General features: G+C 46.3%; 1 protein-coding gene across 1 annotated transcript in view; it reads right to left on the bottom strand.

Annotated features, from left to right (window-relative positions):
* Positions 1-25,191, bottom strand: part of LOC138246014 (unconventional myosin-XVB-like) — a 794,810-nt gene that overhangs the window by 330,321 nt on the left and 439,298 nt on the right. The window contains exons 21-23 of the mRNA XM_069200161.1: positions 21,718-21,833; positions 8,514-8,573; positions 7,599-7,674 (exon numbers count right to left, since the gene is read on the bottom strand). Coding sequence (XP_069056262.1) covers positions 7,599-7,674; positions 8,514-8,573; positions 21,718-21,833 — 252 coding nt within the window. The remainder of the gene's footprint in view (positions 1-7,598; positions 7,675-8,513; positions 8,574-21,717; positions 21,834-25,191) is intronic.

The raw sequence follows: 25,191 nt of genomic DNA, 5'->3' as shown, positions 1-25,191 counted from the left end.
ACGATCCTGCATCATTTACATACCTTGAGGGTGGCCCCACCGGTCAGACCCTTTCTGGGCCTTGCTCAAGGGGTTGTGGTGGGGGTGGGAGGGTCATTTACCCTATGCACCCTTCACTTGCCAACCTTACCACTACTATTATGGGGTTACACTCAGTGGCCTTGAATATCAACGGTTTCTTAGACCGGATCAAGAAGGGGGCCGTACTCCAATTTGCACAATGACATAACTCACAGGCCATTTTGCTCAAGAAGCCCCATCTAAGGGTCACAATTGCCACTTCCTGGCCTGCAGAGGCTATGACAGGGTACACACATGGGTCCCACTGAGTTGCCATCCTATCATATAAAACACTACACCTAGCAGTAACCAAGGTCACACAGGACGATCTGGGTCAGTATATAATCCTGGGAAGGGCCCAAGAGGGACCGTATATAACATAATTGTCTATGTCCCGCCTGCCACGCATCAGTCCACTTTAAGGGCCCTTAGAGACCTGGTGACCGCCCTGTCCCCCAGGGTGACTATTGAAGGAGGAGACTTTAATGACGTAATGGAATAACTGGACTGTTATAGAGCTTGGGACGGTCCACTGAGGCAGGGGAAGGGCCTGGCGGAGTGATCGAGAGGGTTGGGACTTAGGGGGTTATTACAACTTTGGAGGAGGTGTTAATCCGTCCCAAAAGTGACGGTAAAGTGACGGATATACCACCAGTCGTATTACGAGTTCCATAGGATATAATGGACTCGTAATACGGCTGGTGGTATATCCGTCACTTTACCGTCACTTTTGGGACGGATTAACACCACCTCCAAAGTTGTAATAACCCTCTAAGTGATTCCTGGCAGGTTAGGAATCCTGAGAAACAAGAATATACACATGCTTCAGCAGCTCATGGGTCCCTGTCTCGCACAGATTACTTGGTTCCTCCAGCTGAAGATCTTCTCTGTACATTGGGATCACAAATACTCCCCGCTGTATTTCGGACCATGCTCTGGTGCTGACTCACTTTGGCACTTCATATATTGGTGATCACCCAATGTGACGCCTGAATGCTTGGCTCCTTACGGATTACTTGATGGGGGAGCTTAAAAAGCCTTTGTAGACATAAATAGGGGTGCAGTGGAGTCTCCATGTGTGTTGTGGGGAGCATGCAAAGCCTACATGAGCGGTATCGTCGGTACCTATGTTAGGGGTATAGGCCATGAAAAAAGGAGCCGCATAACAGACTTAGAAGCTTCACTACTGGCGCAGGAGCATGGGAATCCTAGTAGTTTGACAGACCCAATGTGGCACCAGCTGGAGTTTGATAGAGCAATGCTGCACCAGTTATGCATGGAGGAAGCCTGGAAGTGCTGGATGGCCTCCGGGCAAAGAGTGTGTGAATGGTGGCGGGGGTAGTGGGGCACAAATTGAGCAAGCTCTTACACTGGTAGGCCACGAGGAAATCTGAAACCAAGGTGATACCAAGCATAACAGATGAGGCCAGGCAGATAGTTGAGGATTCACAGGGGATTGCGGAGGTCTTTGCCCAATATTACAAGAAGCTGTACACAGCACAGGCCCGTCCAGAATGTGAATCATTGAAACTCCTGGTCGCCGACCTTCCAGAGGCCTGACTGGCGGTGGCACATAGGGCATCCCTAGAGCAAACCATCACCCTTGAGGAGGTGGGAGACGCACTGGCAGATCTGAACTCTGGGAGGACGCCAAGGCCGGATGGCTACACAGTGGAATACTACTGCAGGTTTGGCTGGATGTTCTCCTGCTCCTTCTAGATTTATTTACCAGGGCTATGATAGTGGATCTGTCCAAGCCAGGTCACCCGCATCGTAGTTGTTCATCTTACAGGCCCATCTCCCTTATCAATACGGAGGTGAAGCTATATGCAAAACTCCTCGCCAACTGCCTGCTACAGGTCATTCCGCATCAGTCCCATCTGGACCAATGTGGTTTTAGTCCACGCCGCAGTGTCAGACACAGCACTCAGAGGGTACACTTGGCACTGGCTTGCATTCAGGACCTGGGGTCCTGAGCCCTCCTCTTGATACTTTGAGAAGGTATTTGATACTGTCAGTTGGTTGTACTTGAAGGAAACCCTTATTCGGATGGGGTCTGGACCTAAGTTTCATGCCTTCGTCAGGATCCTTTACGCTGGTCCACAGCCTGGGTAAGTATCATTGGAGTGTTATCCCAAAGATTCCCCTTTGAAAGGGGCACCAGACAGGGATGTCTGCACTCCCCCATCCTGTTGGCATTGGCCATAGAGCTTTTGGTGGCCTGGATCCACTGTGATGCCCCACTGTATGGGGATTCGATTGAGGCCTGGCAACTGAAGATCGAATAGCTCTTTATGCTGATAACATCCTGTTGTTCTTATCCAGACTGGCTGTGACCAGAACTCAGGTCCTCCATATCCTAGATGTCTTTGGAGTGGCCTCCGGGTTAAAGGTCTGCTAGCCCCCTTGAGGGGTGACAGCCAGGACGAGAGTTGGCATCCCCACATCCCAATATGTTACCTTAGTTTTTAATATCTGAGGATTTACATCTCCTGAGAACTAGGCCTTTCCCCGAGCTTAAACCTTTGTCCAGTGATACTGAGGGTTCAGGAAGGCATGGCATGATGGGACAAGCTCCCCCTTAATCTCCTGGGTAGGATAGCACTTTTCAAAATGACGGCCCTCCCAAGGCTATATGTCCTTCAAAACTACCCCCTACACATCCCAAGGACCTGGTTCAGAGCTATGACGCATTAGGGCACAGATTTATATGGGCCAGCAAACCTCTGTGAGTGGCATTCGGCAAATGTGTCCATGGTGGCCTACGATGGCGGCCTCACTACGGAAGATGTTCACCTATACTACTGGGCAACCCAACACTTGCCCGTCAATGACTGGATGCACGGGATTGGGGAGATCCTGCGTATCAGAGTAAGGTGTCCCTCCTGAACTTGAATATGGTGATGACGGGGCACCCATGCTGGCCTTCCTCCCGGGGGTGACACAGGAGGTCTTTCGGGCATGGATAGCAGCCCTGATATGAACAGGTTGGGATTGCAGAATTACACTGGGGAACCTCCTGTGGGCAGGCCAATGGTTGAAGCACATCTCAAAACTGGAGGGCTTTAGAGGATGGGACCATATAGAGATATCGAAGCTGGGTGATGTCTGGGAGCAGGACCACATAAGGTCGTTCCAGGAATTAAGGGGAGACTTCCAAAGGCCAACCTCCCAATTTATTTGATATCTCCAACTTCAGCATGCACTCAGCAAATTTCACAGGAGCCTAGAGGATATCCCAGAATACAACCCACTGGAAGGAAGGTTGCTTATGGGCCATCTGGGAAAGTGTGGGGTATTGGAGATTTATAAGAGCCGGGTAGTTCACTCGCCCGACCTAATGGGCCTCTTGAGGGAGAAGTGGGAGAAATTGGTGGGAGCATTGGACAAGACTAATTGGAGGAACTCATGCATGGCACCCAGCACACTAGCGATATCAGCAAGGCTCCGACTGATGCAATTCAAATACCCCCATCAGGCACATCTCACATCTCACTGTTGAGGGCCGGAACCTGTGATAAGCCTGCCTGATATAGGTGCCAGGACCCACGATGGAATTTTTATCACATTGTGTGGTCCTGTCCTGTTATATATAGGTATTAGACCACAGTGTTGATCACCCTTTCTGGAGTGATAGGAACACCCAATGAGGTTCATCCAAGGATTTCACTGCTGGGTAAACTGGATGATGTGCGGGGGGAGGGAGCCAGTGGGGACACAGGTGGGCCTGGGAATAGTGGTGGCAAAGAGGGTCATAGCTAGTGAGTGGAACTCCCCTACAGCCCTACCCATGGCATCTTGGATAAAAGGTATGGGTTGGTGTGGCAAGCTGGAAGAAATTATATACAGTGCCATATACTGTCCCCGTAAATATGAAAACGTATGGACATAATGGTGGTCACATTATGGCCTGGAAGATCGAGGAAAAGGCTGTTTGGACCAAAACAATGACCTTCAAGTGGTTGAAGGGAGTGAGAGGGGGTCATGGATCTGAAGAGTACTGCACTGTTGTGAATCTGAGCAGAGCAAATGTTGTTACTGCTGTTTATGCCAATAAAATAAAAAAGTTTCTATTTAAAAAAAGTTCCACAACTAGACAACTTTCCTTCTTTGACTCTAGCCTCTGCTGCTTCGCCTTATTGCTTAATAATACAGATTGGCTTAATGATTCATACCCATCCCTTCCAACACTCACAAAAGCCTTTTCAACCTTGTATACAGCCAATCACCCACTCTATGTTTTACCTTCCAGCAGAAAGTTTGAAACCTCTAGAAAAAGAAACACAATCCTTCAGTGCTCTTATATCTTTATATCTTTACTCATCACATACCTCTATAATTCACTGCTTCCAATATATCTATTTTTTCTCACTCCAATCATCGATGCCTTTGCAACACTCAACAGGGACTGCTTTCCTCTCCTGATTCTTTTCTCACAGCCTCAGATTTTGCAATCAACAATTATCTTGTAAGGACCCTCTTCCCAATTTGTGTACATGTGGCTCAGTTTCATACTGATTCTACCATGGTACATCGTGCCTTTCTTCATTTGCTTGCTCTCAAGGAGTGAGTTCAGTTTCATCTTAAGTTATGCTAACCCCAACACGGCATCATCAAACCCCTTTTCACCATACTTATCATTTCCATCAATCCTCTCCTAGTACCCAATCATATTTAACTTATTTTCTGTCTGTATTTTGTTTTCATAAAGCGCATCCCACAGCTGGGAGTGGCATCAGAGCGCTTTGGGTGAACAGTGATTATGTTCACAGGGGTGGTGTAAGAGGCAAAGCTAACACTCTACAGAACACTACGAACTTCAAATACCACCATGGATATGAAGTTAAAGCCTTTGACCAGCTAGAAAGGGCAAACACCCGAATGGAGGATCCAGTTTTAGCCATCCCACCAATCAAGTGCTACAGGGTAGTGTTGGAAGTGCATATTTAGTGGTGAAGTCATCGCAACAGGTTGTATGGAAAAAATGGGTCTTCAGACCTCAGAGGTTCCCTTTTTGGACACTTAATCCTGCGACTAGTCATTTTTTTTTTCAAGAATGATCCAATCCTCCATCAACTTATAAAAGTCTCTATCGCTCCCTGTTAACTAGCCACAAATGCCACTTCTTTCAATTCTGTTTAATCTTCATGTACACCAGAAAACTTTTTTTTTCTGAACTCTTACTTGCACGGTCCCATTCATGGTTGATGTCGGCAGTGTAGTCTACAGAAACAGTCCTACTCTTTGGCACAAATTAACTCACTTCTGTTCATCACTCTGAACATATGATTTCTCATTCTTTTTGATATTGCAGCTGTTTTGGCACAGTGGGTACCGGACTGTACTATCTGTCTTGACCTGCTTTTACTTTCTGGTTCTGCCTTTGCTGGCCTTGAATCTTTTTAATCACTCTACATCGGCCAATAATATTTTATGCTTTCTCGTCACTACTGTGCACCACAGAGCACTGTGATGGCCCCATTTGTAGACTACTTCTCTCACTAGTCTCAGCTCCTCTTTTGGTCTACACTCTTACATCTATGTAAACAATTCACACATTCTTATCTCCTGATGTGCATATATGGAAATCTGACACAAAATATATTTAACATAAACCTATTTATAAAGTCACATATGTAATTAGGAGGCAGGAGCAACAGTCGCAAAGTGTGGAAGTTCTGCAATGCTTATTGTATGTAATCCAGTGCAGCGTGTTTGTATAAATTTAAGCGAAAGACATCTTAATGGCTTCCTATCCGTTATTTATATTGGTGACAGTGAAGGCAATCAATCAATATATCCATCCACCATCCATCCTTAACCAGCCAATTTTAGCCAGTGGTCCTGATGTGGCTATCAGATGCAAGTGTTTAGATGGAGCTGACAAGTGAGCACAACTTCAGAATACTTTACCTCTTGTACCAAGCTTAGGACGCCAGATGGACAAGAGCAGAACTAACGTCAACTAGTATCATCATATCTATTTGCTCCTGGTCAAAGAGAAGAAGTAGGTCAACCCTCACAACCAATATGGTTTACTTAGTGGAATGATGCAAGCAAAAATCTTATTATTTCAGATCAAAGAGCTTACATTTTTCCAGAGTTTCTTGAAATCCAGAGATTACTGTTTCTATTCCTCTAGATGTCACTTGTAAAAAAGTGATGGTTGATAAAAAAATTCAGATGTGAAGAGGTCTTTTTTAAAAGAGGCCTACATATGGTACAATTTAGAGAGCTAGGCACATCATCTTATTTGAATGCTATGTTTATGAATCTAACAATGGACGAGATAAAAGTAGAGCGCCTGTGTTTCAGGGGGCATGCTCAGATTTGGTCAAATTCCGACATTGGCGGTTTAAGACTGGTCAGAATAATTCCATCATATTCTGAACATGACTGGAACTCAAATTAATTTAGTGCGTTTTCATTGTTATTAGCATTATGTGCAGTCAGTGCATTATGGGAAGCATTAGGTTCATCAGTCCCCTAAATACTTTGCTATTTAACTTAGAATTAAAAAGCTTAGCAAGATTACCACGTCAAATTTGCCCTGCATAGAAGCTAATTAAACAGTGTGACTGGTTAGTGCTAGTAGAATATGCACTGTTTTGAAAAGTGTTTTGAGCGGTCAGTATTTTTTTCTCAGACATGCCATTTTTGCTAAATGGACATGTTTGCAATAAATCATGGTGTATGATTTATAGGGTGCCAAGGGACGCTTGAGGGACTAACTGTAAGAATTTTAAAAAATGACCGAATGTCATGCACTAACCTCCTAGAATGTGGAGTGGGTGGGTGTTATCTATGCACATAGACGTATATGATGTTTCTACCAAGAGGAAGGGTTGTGTTTTGAACTAGGTTGCATTTTGTACACAGTCCACAGGCTGCCTTTACTCTATGTGATTAAATAAAATATGTAACTCCGTTTGCATATTTATTCACGTGGAAATAATCCTCTAAAGAACTCTGAAACATATAATGTTAGCCAACTAAAATGAAGCAACAAAGAAAGTGTTTCAACCACAACCCAACCACAAGAAATGGCAGCTAAGAATACACAAAGTCATCTTGAAAAAATAAACAGAGCAAAAACGCTCCCCAAGTTAAAATAGTTTTTGTTTTGAATGACAAACCCAACAGGGAGTGAATACGTGTATTGCCATAACCATTGTAACTGTGAAGTATGCAAGATCTCCACCAATGAAACAAAAGCTGTAAGAGTCATCAATAAATGAACACTCGAGCAATGGCAGATTTTCAAAATGCTGCCCCTGCAGCCAGATGGCGAACACACTTATTCCCAGGCAGAGGTTAAAAGGACTGGTAAAAAATTAGGAAGATTTCTCAATAGTCCAAAACTTTTGAAAGTCCAGGGCTTTGGGCACATGTTAGGAGTGACTGTTTTTGCTTCAGTCCCAGCCCTAGTCAAAATCCCAGCTCATTAGCTTTCCCAGGCATCAACCTATTGTGAAATCATTTCCTTTTCCTTTCCTCATAAACCATATGGCATCTAATAAGAAAAAGCCAGCTCTTACCCAACAAGTCTTTCATTTTGCGTCTCTCCTCTTTTGAGATTCGGAAGCACGACTCTGAGTATGTATCTCGCATGATCTAGAGAAAAGGAATAGGAAGGTAAGGGTGAATACATACTGCACTAGAGAGGACAGCCGTGGGTCTTACATACTCAACGATCTTGCCCTGTTGTTGTGACACTGAAGGGGAATTATTGTGTGAGTTTGATAATTGAGGAAGGTGTTGGATTGAAAGGATTGGAGCCTGAATCCCTTCGAGGCTGTGTAAATGTGTTTCACCACCCACAAGTGTGCCACACACTGTATTAGCAGAGTGAAACAGACGTTCAGACCTCATTCCCACTCTTTGTGAGTTTCTGAACTGAGGTTACTAGCACAAGAGAACAGAATGAACAGAAGAGTGAGAGAGAGATGGAGAGAGGATAAAAGACCTCTTTAAGGATGCAACAAACATTTCCTACTCTCTCTAGGCTCTCCCTTATTGGGTAGCACTCTCCGCATACCACAAGTACCTTAAATAGTAGACAAAAGGGTTATTGATCTACTTTTGGATGTATCCTTGATGCAGCTCACACGTGTCCAAACCAAATCTGGGACAGTAATTTCACATTTTGGCTGTTTTCTGCTCATGATGAAAAAAACTCTCTCAACATTTTTTGATCTGCAAACTAAGACCAACTGTTACAATCTTCATAGGAGTAGTCGTGTACCCAGCAGACGTGGTCTGCCTGAGTACAGAAAGACCTATGGTTTGGGAAGCCAGAGATGTGAGCTGAAAATGCCAGATGATAGAGGGCAATGGAGAGTTTGAGCAGGGAAATGCTATAAGAAGAGGAACCCACCTAAAGACTGTAAGAGGCCTAAAATTATCTTGGAGAAGAGTGAAATAAATGGGAGCTGTAGATCAGACCAACTTACCTGTTCGCACAGTAGATTCAGGTAGTATGGGTGGGTAAATTTCTCTCGTGGGTAAAAAACCTGTGTTGAAAGGAAATAAGAATTGAGAGTTGGTCCATCAGTGGCTAATGTCATATCAATGGCAAAAGGATAACTGAGCAACTACAGGCAGTGGCACAGAAAGAAGGTGAGGTTAGACAGGAGGTGTCAGGCACATTCAGGCTTATGATCTACTTGCTCCTAGCATGCACATCATACAAGGTCTCCTTGTCAATTCTTGCTCATACAGCCCACACTGATGGCTGGGAGTAAGGAAAGCATCGATTTTAAATGCCTATAGCCAGGGCAGACCAACCAGCTTGCCCCCAAACAATTGTAATGTGGTGCACAAATGAGGTTCAGATGGATTCTGTTAACCCCTAAACCAGAAGGCTCTGACTATGCGGCCCTAGTGGTGGGAGGGGTGCCGACTAGGACAAGCTTGACATCTGGAAGTTTCTGATCTACCTTTGAGGAGACAAGGCAGGGCCTGTCTTCTCAAACATAGCTCTTTTCTTTGAAGTCCCTCCAAGGATACTTTATTTAAGGGGTAAATCCACTAAATGTGTTTCAAGGAAAGTAAGCGGTTAGATTTAGACGAATATAGAGCCACAACATCTTCTCTGCTAAGCACTGAAATGAATCCCTCTCACATCAATACAAACAAAACCTTTCAATGTCAGGGCATACAAAATGTGTGTCATTTTTTAACGAGTTACTTACCTTCAGTAACGCCTTATCTGGTAGAGATATATTCTAGTTGCAGATTCCTTTCCTTAGAATATCCCACAGGTGTCAGTCTGGATCTGGAGATTTTTCTCGAGCAGTACCCATGTGTGCCGTCAGATGGCGTGGGTCGGCTCCATGTCCATCATCGGCATTGTTTGCGCCAGATATGACGTTGCAGGACCTATATAGGCGCAACCCCATGAGCTGACGTCAGTTTCTTTTCACGACTTTCCACGCCAGAAGCGCAGAGCCACAAAGAACACTGACCACTAGTGTGTCAAAACTAGGTCCCTGAAAGAGAAGTCCCTATCCCGAGTTTGCAGAGTGAGGAGGATGGGTGGGTCGGTAAGCAATCTGCAACTAAAATATGTCTCTACCAGATGACTTACCTTTGGTAACGACTTATCTGGTAGAGACATATTTTATTTGCAAATTCCTTACCTTAGAATTTTTCCAAGGCATCAGTCTGGATCTGCAGATTTTTCTCGAGCAGTAACCCTGCACATCGTCAGGTGGCGTCAGTTGGCTCTGCATCTGTTGTCATGCGCGCCGGATTTGATGTCACAGAACCTCTAGAGGCACCACTCTGGTGCTCAGATGTCAGTTTCTTTTCACAACTTTCCACACCAGAAGTGCGGAGCCATGATGAACACTGACCACTGGAGCATCAAAACTAGGGCTTTGAATGGGAAGCCCCTCTCCCTAGATATCAGTTTGCAGAGCAGGGAGAATGAGTGGGTCAGTAAGGAGTCTGCAACGAAAATGTGTCTAATAGAGAAGGTGTTACAGAAGGGAAGTACTTTGTTCATCTGATAGGGGCTTCTAATAGCAGATTCCTTACCCAATAGATAGAATAGATAGATAGAATAGAATAGATACCCAAGCTATACCATCCCCAGAGGAAGGTCTAAAAACTAAGATCATACTAGAAAGTCCTGCAGGACCAAAGGGACAAAGTTGGTGAATGTGTGCAAGGATGCCCACGTTGCTGCCTCACAGATGTCCAGGACTGGAACTTCATGTGGTAATGCAGTCGATGTAGCTGTAGCTCTGCTAGAATGAGCGTGCTAACCCTTCAAGGGTTTTAGCTATAGCATAGCACATTTTAATGCAGAGAATGACCCATCCGGGGATAGTTCTCTTCTGCACTGCCTACCTTTCTTTGCACCAATATACGCAACAAAGAGTTGCTAACCACCCAGAACACTTTGGTACAATCAAAGTGGAACACCAACGCTCTTTCTGAGTCCGGGCGGTGTAGTCTATCCTCTTCCTTAGAAGGATATTGGGGTGTGCAAAAAGTAGGCAAGGTGATGGACTGGCCTACATGAAAGGGCGTGACCACTTTTGCCAAAAAGGAAGCCATGGTGCAAAGTATCACTTTGTCAGGATAGATGGAAAGATAGGATGGCTTAGATGACAATGCCTGCAGCTCAATCTCCTAGCAGGCAGATGTAATGTCCACAGGGCTGTTTTTATTGTGAGAAGCCTGAAAGGACAATTGTGAGGAGGCTCAAAAGGAGCACACATGAGAAATGTCAGAAACAAATTAAAATTCCATTAGGGCATGAAGAATGGTGATGGAGGAAACATATGAGTAAGACTCTTAAGGGGCCTATTAATAATAGCAGACTTAAACAAAGAGGGTTGGCCAGGTATTCTCAGAAATCCAGAGATAGCAGACAAATAACCTTTGGAGTGTGCCCAAAGCAGAGCACTGTTGGGCCAAAGAAAGAAGATCTTGGAAAGAGGGGCAGAGAGTGGGACAACAGACTTGTCTGTGAATCATGCCACTAATTTATGCCAATGACAGACGCATACCATTTTGGTGGAAGGACGCCTGGTTGCCAAGATAACATTATGTACTTCAGGTGGAGGGTCAAAAGCTATCAACTGCTGCCGCTCAATCTCCATGCAAGAAGGCAGAGAATGGACAGGTTTGTGTGGAGAACCCTTCCCTGCTCCCGCAACAGAACATTCTCCTGAAGGGACAGTATAATCAGAGGATCGATGGCCATGCTCAATAGCTCGGGATACTAGACTCATTGTGCCCAGTACGGAGCCACAAGATTTACTTGGGCCTGGTCATACTTGATCTTCTTGAGAACTCTGGGCAGAAGTGGTATTGGTAGAAAAGCACACAGGAGGACTGAGCTCCACTAGAGACGAAAAGCCCAGCAAGTGCTGCCTTGGAAACTCAAACGCGCAAAATTGCTGACATTGCACGCCCTCTGCGGAGCAGAACAGATCTAACCAAGACTCTTCACACTGCTGAAAGAGACCTTGCACTACCTCTGGATGGAGACGTCATTTGTCATTGACCAGGCATTGTCGGCTCAATTTATCCACTCTGGCATCCGGAGAGCCAGCCAGGTGGTGAACCACCAGGAAATGCCCTGATATTGTAGCCATGTCCAGAGGTGCAGAGCATCCTGACAAAGGGTCTATGACCCTTCCCCGACCTGCTTGTTGCAGTACCACATGGTGGTGGTGTCGTCAGTGAACACCTACACTACTTTCCCTTTGAGAGGGGCAAGGAATATTTTCCATGCCAGCTTGATTGCCTGAACTACAACAGGTTGATGTGGAGCCTGGACTCCACCAGAGAACAGATGCCGCTTGGGGAAGGGGGAGAGATCTGTCTATTCTTAGACATTGTAAGTACAGTGTGGTCATATTAAGTATATGGTCTGGGAGTTTGTCAAAAATGAACTCCACAGCTCCATAATGGCTACACTGAATACCGGGAAGTTTGGTATCAAACTTCTCAGAATAATAAACCCACACTGATGCCAGTGTTGGATTTATTACAAAATGCACACAGAAGGCATCTTAGAGATGTCCCCTGTATTATACCCAATCCTTCAGTGCAGGACTGACTAGTCTGTGCCAGCCTGCTGCTGAGAGACGAGTTTCTGACCCCCTGGGGTGAGAGCCTTTGTGCTTTCTGAGGACAGAAACAAAAGCCTGCTCTGGGTGGAGGTGCTTAACACCTTTCCCCTGCAGGAACTGTAACACCTAGCAGTGAGCCTCAAAGGCTCAGGCTTCGTGTTACAATGCCCCAGGGCACTCCAGCTAGTGGAGATGCCTGCCCCCTGGACACAGCCCCCATTTTTGGCGGTAAGTCCAGGGGAGATAATGAGAAAAACAAGGAGGTGTCACCCACCAGTCAGGACAGCCCCTAAGGTGTCCTTAGCTGAGGTGACCCCTGCCTTTAGAAATCCTCCGTCTTGATTTTGGAGGATTCCCCCAATAGGAATAGGGATGTGCCCCCCTCCCCTCAGGGAGGAGGCACAAGGAAGGTGTAGCCACCCTCAAGGACAGTAGCCATTGGCTACTGCCCCCCAGACCTACTCACACCCTTAAATTTAGTATTTAGGGGCACCCCAGAACCCAGGAAATCAGATTCCTGCAACCTGAAGAAAGAAGACGGACTGCTGACCTACAAGCCTGCAGAGAAGGAGGAAGACGACAACTGATTTGGCCCCAGCCCTACCGGCCTGTCTCCGACTTCGAAAACCTGCTCCAGCGACACATCTGAAAGGGACCAGCGACCTCTGAAGCCTCAGAGGACTGGCCTGGACAACAGGACCAAGAAACTCCTGTGAACAGCAGCCCTGCTCAAACCCTGCAACTTCTTTGCAACAAAGAAGCAACTTCCAAAGACTTCACGTTTCCCGCCGGAAGCGTGAGACTTCACCCTCTGAACCCGACGGCCCCGGCTCGACCTGCAGAAAACCAACACCTCAGGGAGGACTTCCCGGTGACTGCAAGCCTGTGAGTAACCAGAGACGACCCCCCTGAGCCCCCACAGCGACGCCTGCAGAGAGAATCCAGGGGCTCCCCCTGACTGCGACTGCCTGTAACAAGGGACCCGACACCTGGAACCAACACTGCTCCCGCAGCCCCCAGGACCTGAAGGAACCAAACTTCAACGCAGGAGTGACCCCCAGGTGACCCTCTGCCTAGCCCAGGTGGTGACTGTCCTGAGAAGCCCCCCCTGTGCCTGCCTGCACCGCTAGAGTGACCCCAGGGTCCCTCCATTGTTTTCAATCTAAAACCCGACACCTGCTTTGCTCACTGCACCCGGCCGCCCCTGTGCCACTGAGGGTGTACTTTGTGTGCCTTCTCGTGTCCCCCCCCGGTGCTCTACAAAACCCCCCTGGTCTGCCCCCTGAAGACGCAAGTACTCACCTGCTGGCAGACTGGAACCGGAGCACCCCTGTTCCCCATAGGCGCCTATGTGCTTTGGGCACCTCTTTGACCTCTGCACCTGACCGGCCCTGAGCTGCTGGTGTGGTAACTTTCGGGTTGCCTTAAACCCCCAACGGTGGGATGCGTATGCCCCAAACTTGAGACTTGTAAGTGTTTTACTTACCTCCAAAACTAACCTTTACTTACCTCCCCCAGGAACTGTGGATTTTTGCAGTGTCCACTTTGAAAATAGCTTATTGCCATTTTTACAAAGACTGTACACGATATTGTTTTCATTCAAAGTTCCTAAAGTATCTAAGTGAAGTACCTTACATTTAAAGTATTAACTGTAAATCTTGAACCTGTGGTTCTTAAAATAAACTAAGAAAATATATTTTTCAATATAAAAACCTATTGGCCTGGAGTAAGTCTTTGAGTGTGTGTTCCTCATTTATTGCCTGTGTGTGTACAACAAATGCTTAACACTACCCTCTGATAAGCCTACTGCTCGACCACACTACCACAAAATAGAGCATTAGAATTATCTATTTTGCCACTATCTTACCTCTAAGGGGAACCCTTGGACTCTGTGCACACTAGTTCTCACTTTGAAATAGTATATACAGAGCCAACTTCCTACATTGGTGGATCAGCGGTGGGATCTAAGACTTTGCATTTCCTGACCTACTCAGCAATACCTGATCACATGACTAAATTCCAAAAATTGTCATTAGAAACTGATTTTAGAAATTTGAGCTATTTTTCTAAATTTTTAAAAGTCCTGCTAGGGCCTTGTGTAAGTCCCTTTTAGCATTTCTTTTAGAGTTTAAACGTTTGTAAAAGTTTGGATTTAAGTTCTAGAAGTAGTTTTTAGATTCTTAAAAAGTAATCCCAACTTTTAGAGAAATAATGTCTAGCACAGATGAGATGGTGGTGGAACTCAACCTCACCCCTTACCTGCATCTAAGGATGTCAGAGTTAAGGTCTCTCTGTAAGCTAAAAAAGATAAAAACCGGGTCCAACCCTACCAAAGTAAAGCTCCAGGAGCTTTTGGCAGAGTTCAAAAGGGACCACCCCTCTGAGGATAATCCTTCAGATGGGAAATTAGTGAACAGGAGGATGACTTCCTCCCTCCTGTCCTAAATAGGGAGAACAGGGTCCCTCAAACTCTGACTCCTCAAATCCTAGTCAGAGAGACTGGTTCTTCCATAGGGGAGTCCAGTACCTCTGAAATCATTGAGGGCAGCCTCAATAAAGATGACCTCCTGTTAGCCAGGATGGCCAAAAGATTGGCTTTAGAGAAACAGCTCCCAGCCATAGAAAGGGAAAGAAAAGAGATGGGTTTAGCTCCCATCAATGGTGGCAGCAACTTAAATAGGGTCAGAGAGAATACTGACATCCTAAAAATCCCCAAAGGGATTGTAAGAAAATATGAAGATGGTGATGACATCACCAAATGGTTCACAGCTCTTGAGAGGGCCTGTGCAACCAGAAACGTAAACAGATCTCACTGGGGAGCTCTCCTTTGGGAAATGTTCACTGGAAAGTGTAAGGATAGGATATTCGGAGGGTTGATCACACAGTATATCTGGGTATAAATATTACATCAAAAGTAGGAGAGATTGTTAATTTGAATTTGGATCCCATACTCGCGAAAGCCAGAAAAGATATGTGCAGATGGAATAATCTACATATGACTATAATGGGGAGGTGCAATATGGTGAAAATGATCTTCCTCCCTAAACTGTTGTATCTGTTTCGCGCTCTACCATTGAGCTTTACAAATCTTAGATTTAAGGAAATAGATAGAGTGATTATGAGATTTATCTGGGCATATGGCAAGTGTAGAAGAGCAAGTAAATTTATGTCTCTACCTCGAGAAAGGGGGGGGTGGGCCTTAGCGAATATAAAATTATACCAAATGGCAGCAGCTTTTCAGTATATGTGCCCGTTATGGGGTCCTAAGAAAGAAGGGACCGTGGAAGAGGACTGCCCTAATATATATGAATTGCAGGTAGGAACAGCAGCCAACGGGTGTTTGGTAACATTTCATGAACCTGGATATTATAAGAAAACTCGATACAAGGTACTAGAGGCGGCCTATAAATGTTGGCGATCGTGGCAAAAAAAGAAAGGACTTGGCAGATATAACTATTATACCATAATTGAGAATATTCCATTGTTCCCCGAAATATTTAAGGATAGTTATTTGGCAAATTGGGTCTCCCTAGGCATAGAGAGGTTAGGGAACCTCTTTGACAATTTTGGGGTTAAGGCGTTTGGGGATCTACAGGAGCAGTATGGCTTAGAGCGAAGGGACTTTTTCAAATATCTACAGATACAAGATTTCCTGGCAAGAAAAACAGGTGGTGTGCAGGGATTTGGAATTAATCAACTGCTTAATGACATCTTGGTCAACTCCAACATAGCAATCAGGTCGATTTATCCATTATTGTTGGCAGAACAGCCCGACGACTTAGAGAAGTATAGTGAGAGGTGGAGAGAAAAGCTAGCTGATGGGAGCAATAACTTTATAAGGTCACTAGAGTTGGGACATACTATCTTACTCTCCTCTTCGCTGCAAGCACAGCATTATAAGACCATGTTTGACCTGTATCATACCCCAGCTCATCTCGCCAAATGGGGGAGCTCATCAGGAATAAACTGTCCGAGATGTGGGATGTATGGAACAGACATTGTACATATGATGGCTACATGTGGGGAACTAACGGCTTTGAGAGATGGTATTCAATCCGTCTTGAAAAGGGTTGTGGGATATGATTTGGTTCTTACCCCCGAAATCATGGTCCTGGGGGTCGCCGGAGAAGTAGGGGGTCCTCATAGAGCATTTATCTTTGTGGCCATGGCAGTGTATCAAATATGTATATCGTCTGCATGGTTGAATGTACAACCTCCGTCTTGGCAGCAATGGCTGGGTAGATTGCTGTCTGTATATCATTTGGAGATGGCACTGTACGAACGCAAGGGGAGACGTGCAAGGAAGAAAGGGAAGGCAATATGGGGGCCATTTCAGGACTGGATCCTGGCTCAATAATGATTAATGTTCAACTAAACCCAGACTCTCCCCACCCCAACCTAATCATCTGGAAGTCTCCCCCGTCTGGATTAGTTGGGTTGTATAGTTTCTCATTTATCTAGGTTGTATTTTTTTTTTAATTCCTTTTATGTGGTGCAAAGTGATGTATGAGTACAATTGCTGTATGATTCCTTTCCAATAAAAAAAAAAAAAAAAAAAAAAAAAAGGAAAGTGTAAGAATAGACTCTTCACACTCTCTGGTAAAGATGTAGAATCGTATGACCTCATAAAGGCTACCCTGATTGAGGGCTTTGGATTCTCCACTGAGGAGGACAGGATTAGGTTTGGGGGGCTCAAAAATTCTCAAGCCAGACCTGGGTTCATTTTGTAGACTACTCAGTGAAAACACTGGATGGTTGGGTAACTGGAAATGAAGTGCATGACTATGTTGGGCTTTATAATTTGTTTATGAAAGAACACATTTTAAGTAACTGCTTCAATTAAATGTTGCATCAGTATCTGGTAGACCTAGGTCCAATTTCTCCCCAAGAACTGTGAAAGAAGGCAGACCACTGGGTCAAGACTAGGGTAACCAAAACTTCCACTGGGGATGACCAAAAGAAAGGGGTTACAAAGCCTCCCCAGGAGAAAGTGGGTGACACTAGAAACAAAGAAAAAGAGTCCTCTGTAGGCACCCACAAACCAGACCAGGTGGGTGGGCCCCAAGACACAACCCAAAACAAAGGTGGGTACCAGGGTAAGAACTGGGATGCCACTAAGGCATGGTGCCAAAATTGTAGACAGACAGGGCACCACACCAAGGACACTTCTTGTCCCAAAAACAAACCCCCTAGCAAAATCCCAGGAGTGACCAGTGTAGCCATTGGGGTGACTCCTCAGATGAGGAGGTCTTCATAGCCTTCAACTGGAAAAAGGGCCCAACAGGTGAGTTGGAGATTCCAGAGGGAAGTAGACACTTCTGCCACCTACTGGTGAATGGAATGTGCCAGTCACACTATTGTGTATGACAGGCTGGTGTTCTGAAACCAGTACATCCCAGGTGAGACTGTCAGAGTAAGAGTTAGCCCAGACAGGGTCACTGATAGACCTGTGGCTTTTGTGCCCATTGAAGTGGGTGGGACTTTTAGTTGGAGTAGGGTGGTAGTCAGTACAGACCTCCCCCTTGATTGTCTCCTTGGAAATGACTACCCAGAGGTTAGTCAGAGCCCAAGAGAGGAACTGGTCCAGTGCCAGCCCTCTCCCAAGGATTCTAGAGGTGCTACCCCTGCAGTAACTGCAAATAGGCCCCAGAAGAAAAAGAAAAGAAAACAGAGTAGGAAGGGTGGACAACCTTTAGCCAAGGTTCCAGCAAGCCAAGGAGATTCTGCTCCAGTAGGGGAGAGCTCCAAAAGTGGCACTGGTAATGTCCAACCTGACCCACAAGAAGTCCTGGCTAGTCAGGCAACTGTTAACAGAAGAAAGAGTGGAAGAAGGGTGTTTACTACAAGATGTAGTAACCCCCACTTCAACACAGCAGACAGGCACCCTGAACCCAAAGAAGCCTGTAACATAGCTCCTTCCCTTGTAGATGAAGAGCTAAAGGTGTGGTTCTGGGCACTGACAGCCTTTATGGTTGCACTATCCTTGGCATGGTGGTCTGACCCCACACCAAATAACAAGTTAGGCCCCCTGACCCTGTTGGTCATGGTGGGGTTACTCCAGCTCTGGGGAACCTCGTTGGGTAAGCTAGGGGTGACCCTGGCTAATATAAGATTAGCAGAGGTGGATACCTCTAACCCCAAAATAGAGAGAATGGGTGAAGACATTAAAGACACAGACAAGAGGCAATTCAGACTAGGCCCTATCACTGTGGAAGTGGGTCAATTCCCCAGAGGGAATGACCTGAACAGGAGGATGTAAGGCAGAGTAGGCCCTGCAATAAACCAGCCTATTTCCCCTACTCTTCCTTGCCTGACAGACTAGGAAGACTGTCCCAGCTTTGGCTGAGTCTTCTGGCCTGTGGGCTGAAGGGGGGGGGGGGCTTGTGTAAGGAAATGGCTCCCTGTTGCAGTTACCCCCCACTTTTTGCCTGGTACTGATGCTGACTTGACTGAGAAGTGTGCTGGGACCCTGCTAAACAGGCCCCAGCACCAGTGATCTTTCACCTAAAATGTACTACTGGTTCCACAATTGGCACACCCCTGGCACACAGATAAGTCCCTTGTAAAAGGTACCAGTGGTACCAAGGGCCCTGTGAACAGGGAAGGTCCCTAAGGACCGCAGCATATGTTGTGCCACCCTAAGGGACCCCTCACCTAACACATGCACACTGCCATTGTAGATTGTGTGTGTTGGTGGGGAGAAAAATGCAAAGTCGACATGGCATCCACCTCAGGGTGCCATGCACACAAAATACTGCCTGTGGCACAGGTAAGTCACCCCTCTACCAGGCCTTAAAGCCCTAAGGCAGGGGGCACTACACCACAGGTGAGGGCAGAGCTGCATGAGCAATATGCCCCTACAGTGTCTATAGGAAGCTGGCTCTGTATATACTATTTCAAAGTGAGAAATAGTGTGCACAGAGTCCAAGGGTTCCCCTTAGAGGTAAGATAGTGGCAAAATATATAATTCTAATGCTCTATTTTGTGGTAGTGTGGTCGAGCAGTAGGCTTATCAGAGGGTAGTTAAGCATTTGTTGTACACACACAGGCAATAAATGAGGAACACACACTCAAAGACTTACTCCTGGCCAATAGGTTTTTATATTGAAAAATATATTTTCTTAGTTTATTTTAAGAACCACAGGCTCGAGATTTACAGTTAATACTTTAAATGTAAGGTACTTCACTTAGATACTTTAGGAACTTTGAATGAAAACAATATCATGTACAGTCTTTGTAAAAATGGCAATAAGCTATTTTCAAAGTTGACACAGTGCAAACATCAACAGTTCCTAGGGGAGGTAAGTAAAGGTTAGTTTTGGAGGTAAGTAAAACACAAGTCTCAAGTTTGGCCATCAAAGAGTATTTCCATAAGGGTGGACTGGACATCCGCCAAAAAACCAGACGTCCTCAATCAGGTGTGGCACCTCAAGGCCACCGTCAATGCAACCGATTTGTGTCCAGACGACAACAAATCATGAACTTAGCCGGATCCCTCCCATCAGCAACAGGTCAGGAGAGAATGGGCCAGGCCTCCTCGGGGACCTGGATTAATACCTGTGCGACCGTATCCCACAATGAATAGGTGAAGCGGCCCAAAAGGCAAGCGTTGTTCACGGACCGCAATGCCAGACTGGAGGAAGAAAACATTTTCTTACCAAGTTGATCCAGTCTTTATGATTCCCTTTCAGGGGAAGGGGATGGGAATGCGCCAAAGGAAGAAGAAACCTAGATGACAAGGCTCTCAGGCATAGGGTGTTGGGACAGGAATTTAGGGTCGATCGACGCAGGCCGATGGCGGTGTGCGACTGTCCTATACACAGGAGGCCCTGTGCTGGGTCTGGACCAGGTACCCAAAAAAGAGAACCTTGAGGGTTTCATTGAAGGGTAAAAGGGGTTCTAAAGTGTAAGCCCCAGGCTGAAGCACCTCAGTCAGGAAGTTAGTCCTGACCGTCACGGAAGGAAGCACGAGGCAGAGGACCTCAGCTGTCCTACTGATTACCATAGAATATAACCCTCTCTCCGCCGTAGCCACTGTAGGAGGAGAAAGCATGTCAGTGTCTGGAGAAGTAGCCAGACCACCAGCCTTGCCCAATTCCTGTTCCCAGTACATTTCAGAGTTGTCAAGCTGGTATTCCAGAGGGTCAAGCGACCCATCCAAACCTTCCCCGTATTCATACCCAGAGTAAAACGGGTCAGAATCCAAACTGGGGTGGGAAGACCCCAGTGAAGTTGGATCAGGCGTTGATCGATGCCGTTCCAGCTCAAAGTCGTCAGGGATGAGGACTGGGTCAACATCGATTGTGTGCCCAACAGACGTCAGGAGAGTCAACATCTTAGCCAGCACAGCAGAAGGTTGAAGTGGCACAACCGGAATCGGGAGGGATCTGAGAATGGATCTGGAGGGTCCCTTGGATGCAGGGCCTGAGCCGCCGGCGCAGAACTCAAAGGGCCCCCAACTGAGCCACCAGGCTTGAAAAGTGCTACAGGGGGTTCGGATTGCCCAAAGATCAGGTGCATTGCCTCATAAAGTTCCTTTAGCTGGGCAGGAATGGCTCAGGCTCCCTGAAACTCGAAGAGGCATGGAGCGGACCCAGAAGTAGGCTCTAGAGACAGAGGCCTCGAGCGTCAAAGCTCTTCCCGTGTCGCATCGGCCGAGTGACGGGGGTCAAGTCAAAGAATGTTTAGCCTTCTTCGACTTCTTCTTCTTGTATCATGACTGTCAGAAGATTTGGAACGGGACCAGCAGGAGTGGTTATGACACCATACGTGGTCTCGAGACCTTCCTCTCGAGCGAGAACAAGAGTGATGTAGAATCAAGTGTCGGACCACCATGAGCTTTAGGGCCCACTACCTCAAAGCCTTCAGGTTCATAGCCCGGCACTCAGAGCACGACTTTGGCTCGTGGTCCCGCTCCATATACCACAGACACCCCAGGTGAAGGTCCGTCACCGACATCATGCGGTGACAGGCATCAGATGGTTTGAAGCCGGTCTTTCAAGGCTTCCCTCGACGCACTAAAAAAGAAAAGAAAATGTCAAAAAGGTCAAATTTGGTCAAAAAATGACCAGGGCAGCTGTTCTCTGAATCTGCGCATGGCGGGGAAAGAAAAGGACTGAAATCAGCGCACCTGTCGGGTGCCTATGTAAGACTGCGCCCTCATTACAGCAACAGGATGCCAATGACGGACGTGGAGTCAACCGACGCTATCTATCTGCACGCAAGGGCACTGCTTAAAGAAAAAAACTCTGGATCCAGTCTGACGTCTGGGGGAAATTCTGAGGTAAGGAATCTACAACTAGAAGTCTCTATCAGATAAATAATTTTCACTTGCAAAGTACTGTGGTGGATGTAGGCAATTATTGAAAATAAGGGAGATGCACCTAGATTGAGAAACCTTTTGTTGACAAGGGTGGATATGAAGCGATGGGCGGCGACTATTTTCTGTGGCACAGGTCTGAGAGTGCTGCTTCCTCAGCAATGGCAAAGATTTTATCAACTCTGGTCCTTAATTATTAGCGATGTTCCCTGAGCCTACCCCTATAGACACCATGTCACAATTTACCTCCTTGCGCAGGAATATCTTCCAGTCCATATTTGCATACGAGAAGTAGACACTAGCAGAGAGTTTGCAGAGTAGTGACTTAATGTTGGTATCCTCTACCAGGGAGCGAGCAGAACCTAATAGAGGGAAGGAAAGAATGACAGTTAAGAATAGAAAGCACACATAAACTCACCACAAGCCTGAGACCCTTATAAACATTTGGCCTCGACCATGACTTTTGAGACCCTATTATTCAATGTTTTTCCCCAGAGATCCTCCTTCCCAAAAAAGACTCCTTATTATTGATTTCAGAACACATTCACAGTTCCTTCCACCAGAAATCTGAGATCCTCATGAATAAGGTTTCACCCCCAAAACACTTTTATCCATGAGCCCTTACAGGTGATGTTGCCATCCATTTACACTAGCTTACCTGAGAATCTCCAAATAAAGTCTCATTAACAGAAACTCATGATCAATCCATAGAGGTCTCCATGTGAAGAATTTCATATTCATATTCATTTTTTTCTGTCTAATTAACAATTGCTGGCTCTTTCATTTTTTCCTGCTCAGCGTTCTGGGAATTTGAAGGTCTTTCCCAGATGCATAATTGTATTTGATGGTCAGTCTGGTGTGGGGGCAGGTGCTATGACTGGAAGGTTGAGAACTGTGGCACTTATTTTCGATAATGTAATGTGTGTTTATAGAGAAGGTACGCTTTTGTGTATTTCAGTTGCCTCATGAGGCCCATTCATTTCTTTCCTCTGCCCACTCTCAACATTGGACTATACGTAATGCTGTATTTTTGCATGTCGTTTTTTTCCACAGATTCCATATATTTTTAATTTGGTAATATGCTGGGGACCAACCGCTTGCCAAGGAAATCTAATTCATTTCCAGAAATGAACAATCCAGCCATACGCCTCCGACCCGAAGGAGAAACAGATTCGATGTGCTTTGACTACATGACTCCTGACATAATTTTTTCTTATTGGTTTTTACACTGCTGAGCTATATGTATTAGAGTTCAGGCCACATTTACAAACTTGCTTGCGATCACAACATATTCTGAAGTGACTATGGGGGTCATTTTGACCTCAGCGGTCTTTTTACAAGACCGCCGAGGGACCGCCGTGCTGAAGACCGCCAGTGGTGACGGTTTTCCGCTCGGCGCATTATGACTGCTGGCAGCCCTCCGTCCTTTTTCGGACGGAGAGCCGCCAGCAGCCATACTGGCGGGCGGCGGGGAAGTGGAGGTTGCTCCACCTCCACCGCCACGTCAACAGAACAATGCCCACCGAATCACGTCCTGTGATTCGGCGTGGCGGTGTTCTGTAGACGGTGTGGTGGCGGCAGAGCAGCCCCCATGGATCCCGTCCCCTCCCAGAGGATCAACGGACCAGGTAAGTTGATCGTCCGTTAGGGGAGGGGGGTGGGAGGGTGTTGTGTGTTGTGTGCGTTCATGGGGGGGGTGCGTGTATGTATGTAGAGGGGGTGTGTGAGTGCGTGTATGCATGCGGTGGTGTTGTGTGTTTGGCAATGAGTGCGTGTCTGTCTGGATGTATGTCTGTATGGATGTGTGCGTGTAAGTCTGAATGAGGGTGTGCGTGTATGACTGTGTGTGTGGCAGTTGGCATGTATGTTGGTGTGTGTGCATGTATGTGTGTTGGTGGTGCCTGAGTGCGTGTCCGGTGTGTATGTGTATGTGTAAGGTAATGTCGGGGGTAAGGGTGGGGAGGGGGGTCCTGCCACCTTTGGGGGGGGCAGGGGTGGTGGGGGGTGTAGGGGAAGGACTAGGGGTGGGGTTGGTGGGTGGGGGAGACCCCTATCAGTGCCAGGGAAGGAATTCCCTGGCACTGATAGTGCTTACCGCCATGGATTTCATGGTGGTTCCAAACCCCATTAAATCCATGGCGGTCAGCCGGGTCATAATACCGCCGGCGGTATTGTGACGACCGCCGGGCTGGAGACCCAGATCTCCAGCCAGGCGATCGTCTCCGCCCTGGCGGGCGGAACGGAGAAGTGGCGGATGACCATAGCGGTAACCACCATGGTCATAATTTAAAAACAATTACCGCCAGCCTGTTGGCGGTAAGACCGCTGCTTCTCCGCCGACTGCCAGGGTCGTAATGACCCCCTATATGTTTGAGAGTCCTCACTCCTAAATACTCCAATACAACGGGGTATGATGCCCAAAACGATGTAGCTTTCACAACGCCAGTGAGGATGTCTCTGTGAATGCAAAGTCCTAATATGCAGTGCACACACTACAAACCCTTGAGAGTCACAAGGGAAAGGGGACAGAAAGGAGTACTGTGAAGTGTAATGGAATGATTCTAAGGCTGCAATTCATGGAATGGCACTGCTTACGCGAGTGGTAACTATTCACAAAGTGTAAGCTGCTGATACACGACAGCTTACAACGTATGACACTGTAGGTATGCAGGCTGCTGACATTAGGAAAGTCAGGCAGATGTACCAAAAGCTGCATACTCCCGACGGTGTCCAATTCATAATGTGATACTACTTGTGACATTGTGACTGATGTCCCTTTAAAGGACAGGGGTCATAACGTCATCGCAGTGTGAATGCTGATGCTGCACCGCATATTGTTTCATGCAGGCCTTGGTCCCAGCACATGCCACAGTGATCAACTGAGCTGCATAGCCAATTCACCCACATTAGTATGAATGAGTTTGGTGTTTTACACCTTGTGTGAACAGTCCCTTTGCACTGCGAAAGATTAGAGAATCCGTTGCAGCATGAAGGGAGAGGCAACTCACAAAGCAATGGAGTGCAAAGCAGTTTTATTAAGCCCTGGCTCGCTCCCCCCACCCCCCAAAAAAATGGTAATTCTGCTGGTCATATATTATTATCCTGTTCTACTATGCAGAAACACGCGTTTCTATCGTCATTGTTTTCCATGAGCACTTACAAATGGTGCACTTTAACTGCATACACATTAGTGCACACTGATACGAAGTATGCAGACGCGTTGACGGGTCACAAGTTCTAAAATGTTAAACAGATAATACTCCTCGGTATCTTGCTGTATAAAATACATGGCCAGACAGACTGAAACACACGTTCATTGTCGTTTACTATGTAAACATCTTTCAAAGTCAGCAATGGAATTTTTAAGCTCACCAAATCTTTTTTCATATATACAGGATGGACATAGTCTTCATGTGCTTGCACATAACACAGCTTCCACAACTTCTCTTTAAGTCCATGTATTAATCTCACTTGTGTGCTCATCACCCACATGCACATATTTGCCCCTAACATACAAGCAAGACAAGATCAAACCAAACTATTCATGCCTATTGTGCATACTGCATCCAAACATTCAATCCAAGACATTTGTTGCTAATGTAAGACTCTCTCTGTCCCTTCTCATCAAGGCAGATGTGTTATTTGTGGCTATAAATTGTCCACAAAATGTGCTGTTTCTTCCTCAGGGGATTTCTGGCTTTTTGATCACCCACAGTCTCG

Source organism: Pleurodeles waltl, chromosome 7, assembly GCF_031143425.1.
Source record: "Pleurodeles waltl isolate 20211129_DDA chromosome 7, aPleWal1.hap1.20221129, whole genome shotgun sequence".
NCBI lineage: Eukaryota > Metazoa > Chordata > Amphibia > Caudata > Salamandridae > Pleurodeles > Pleurodeles waltl.
This window is presented reverse-complemented; position numbering and strand designations above follow the sequence as displayed.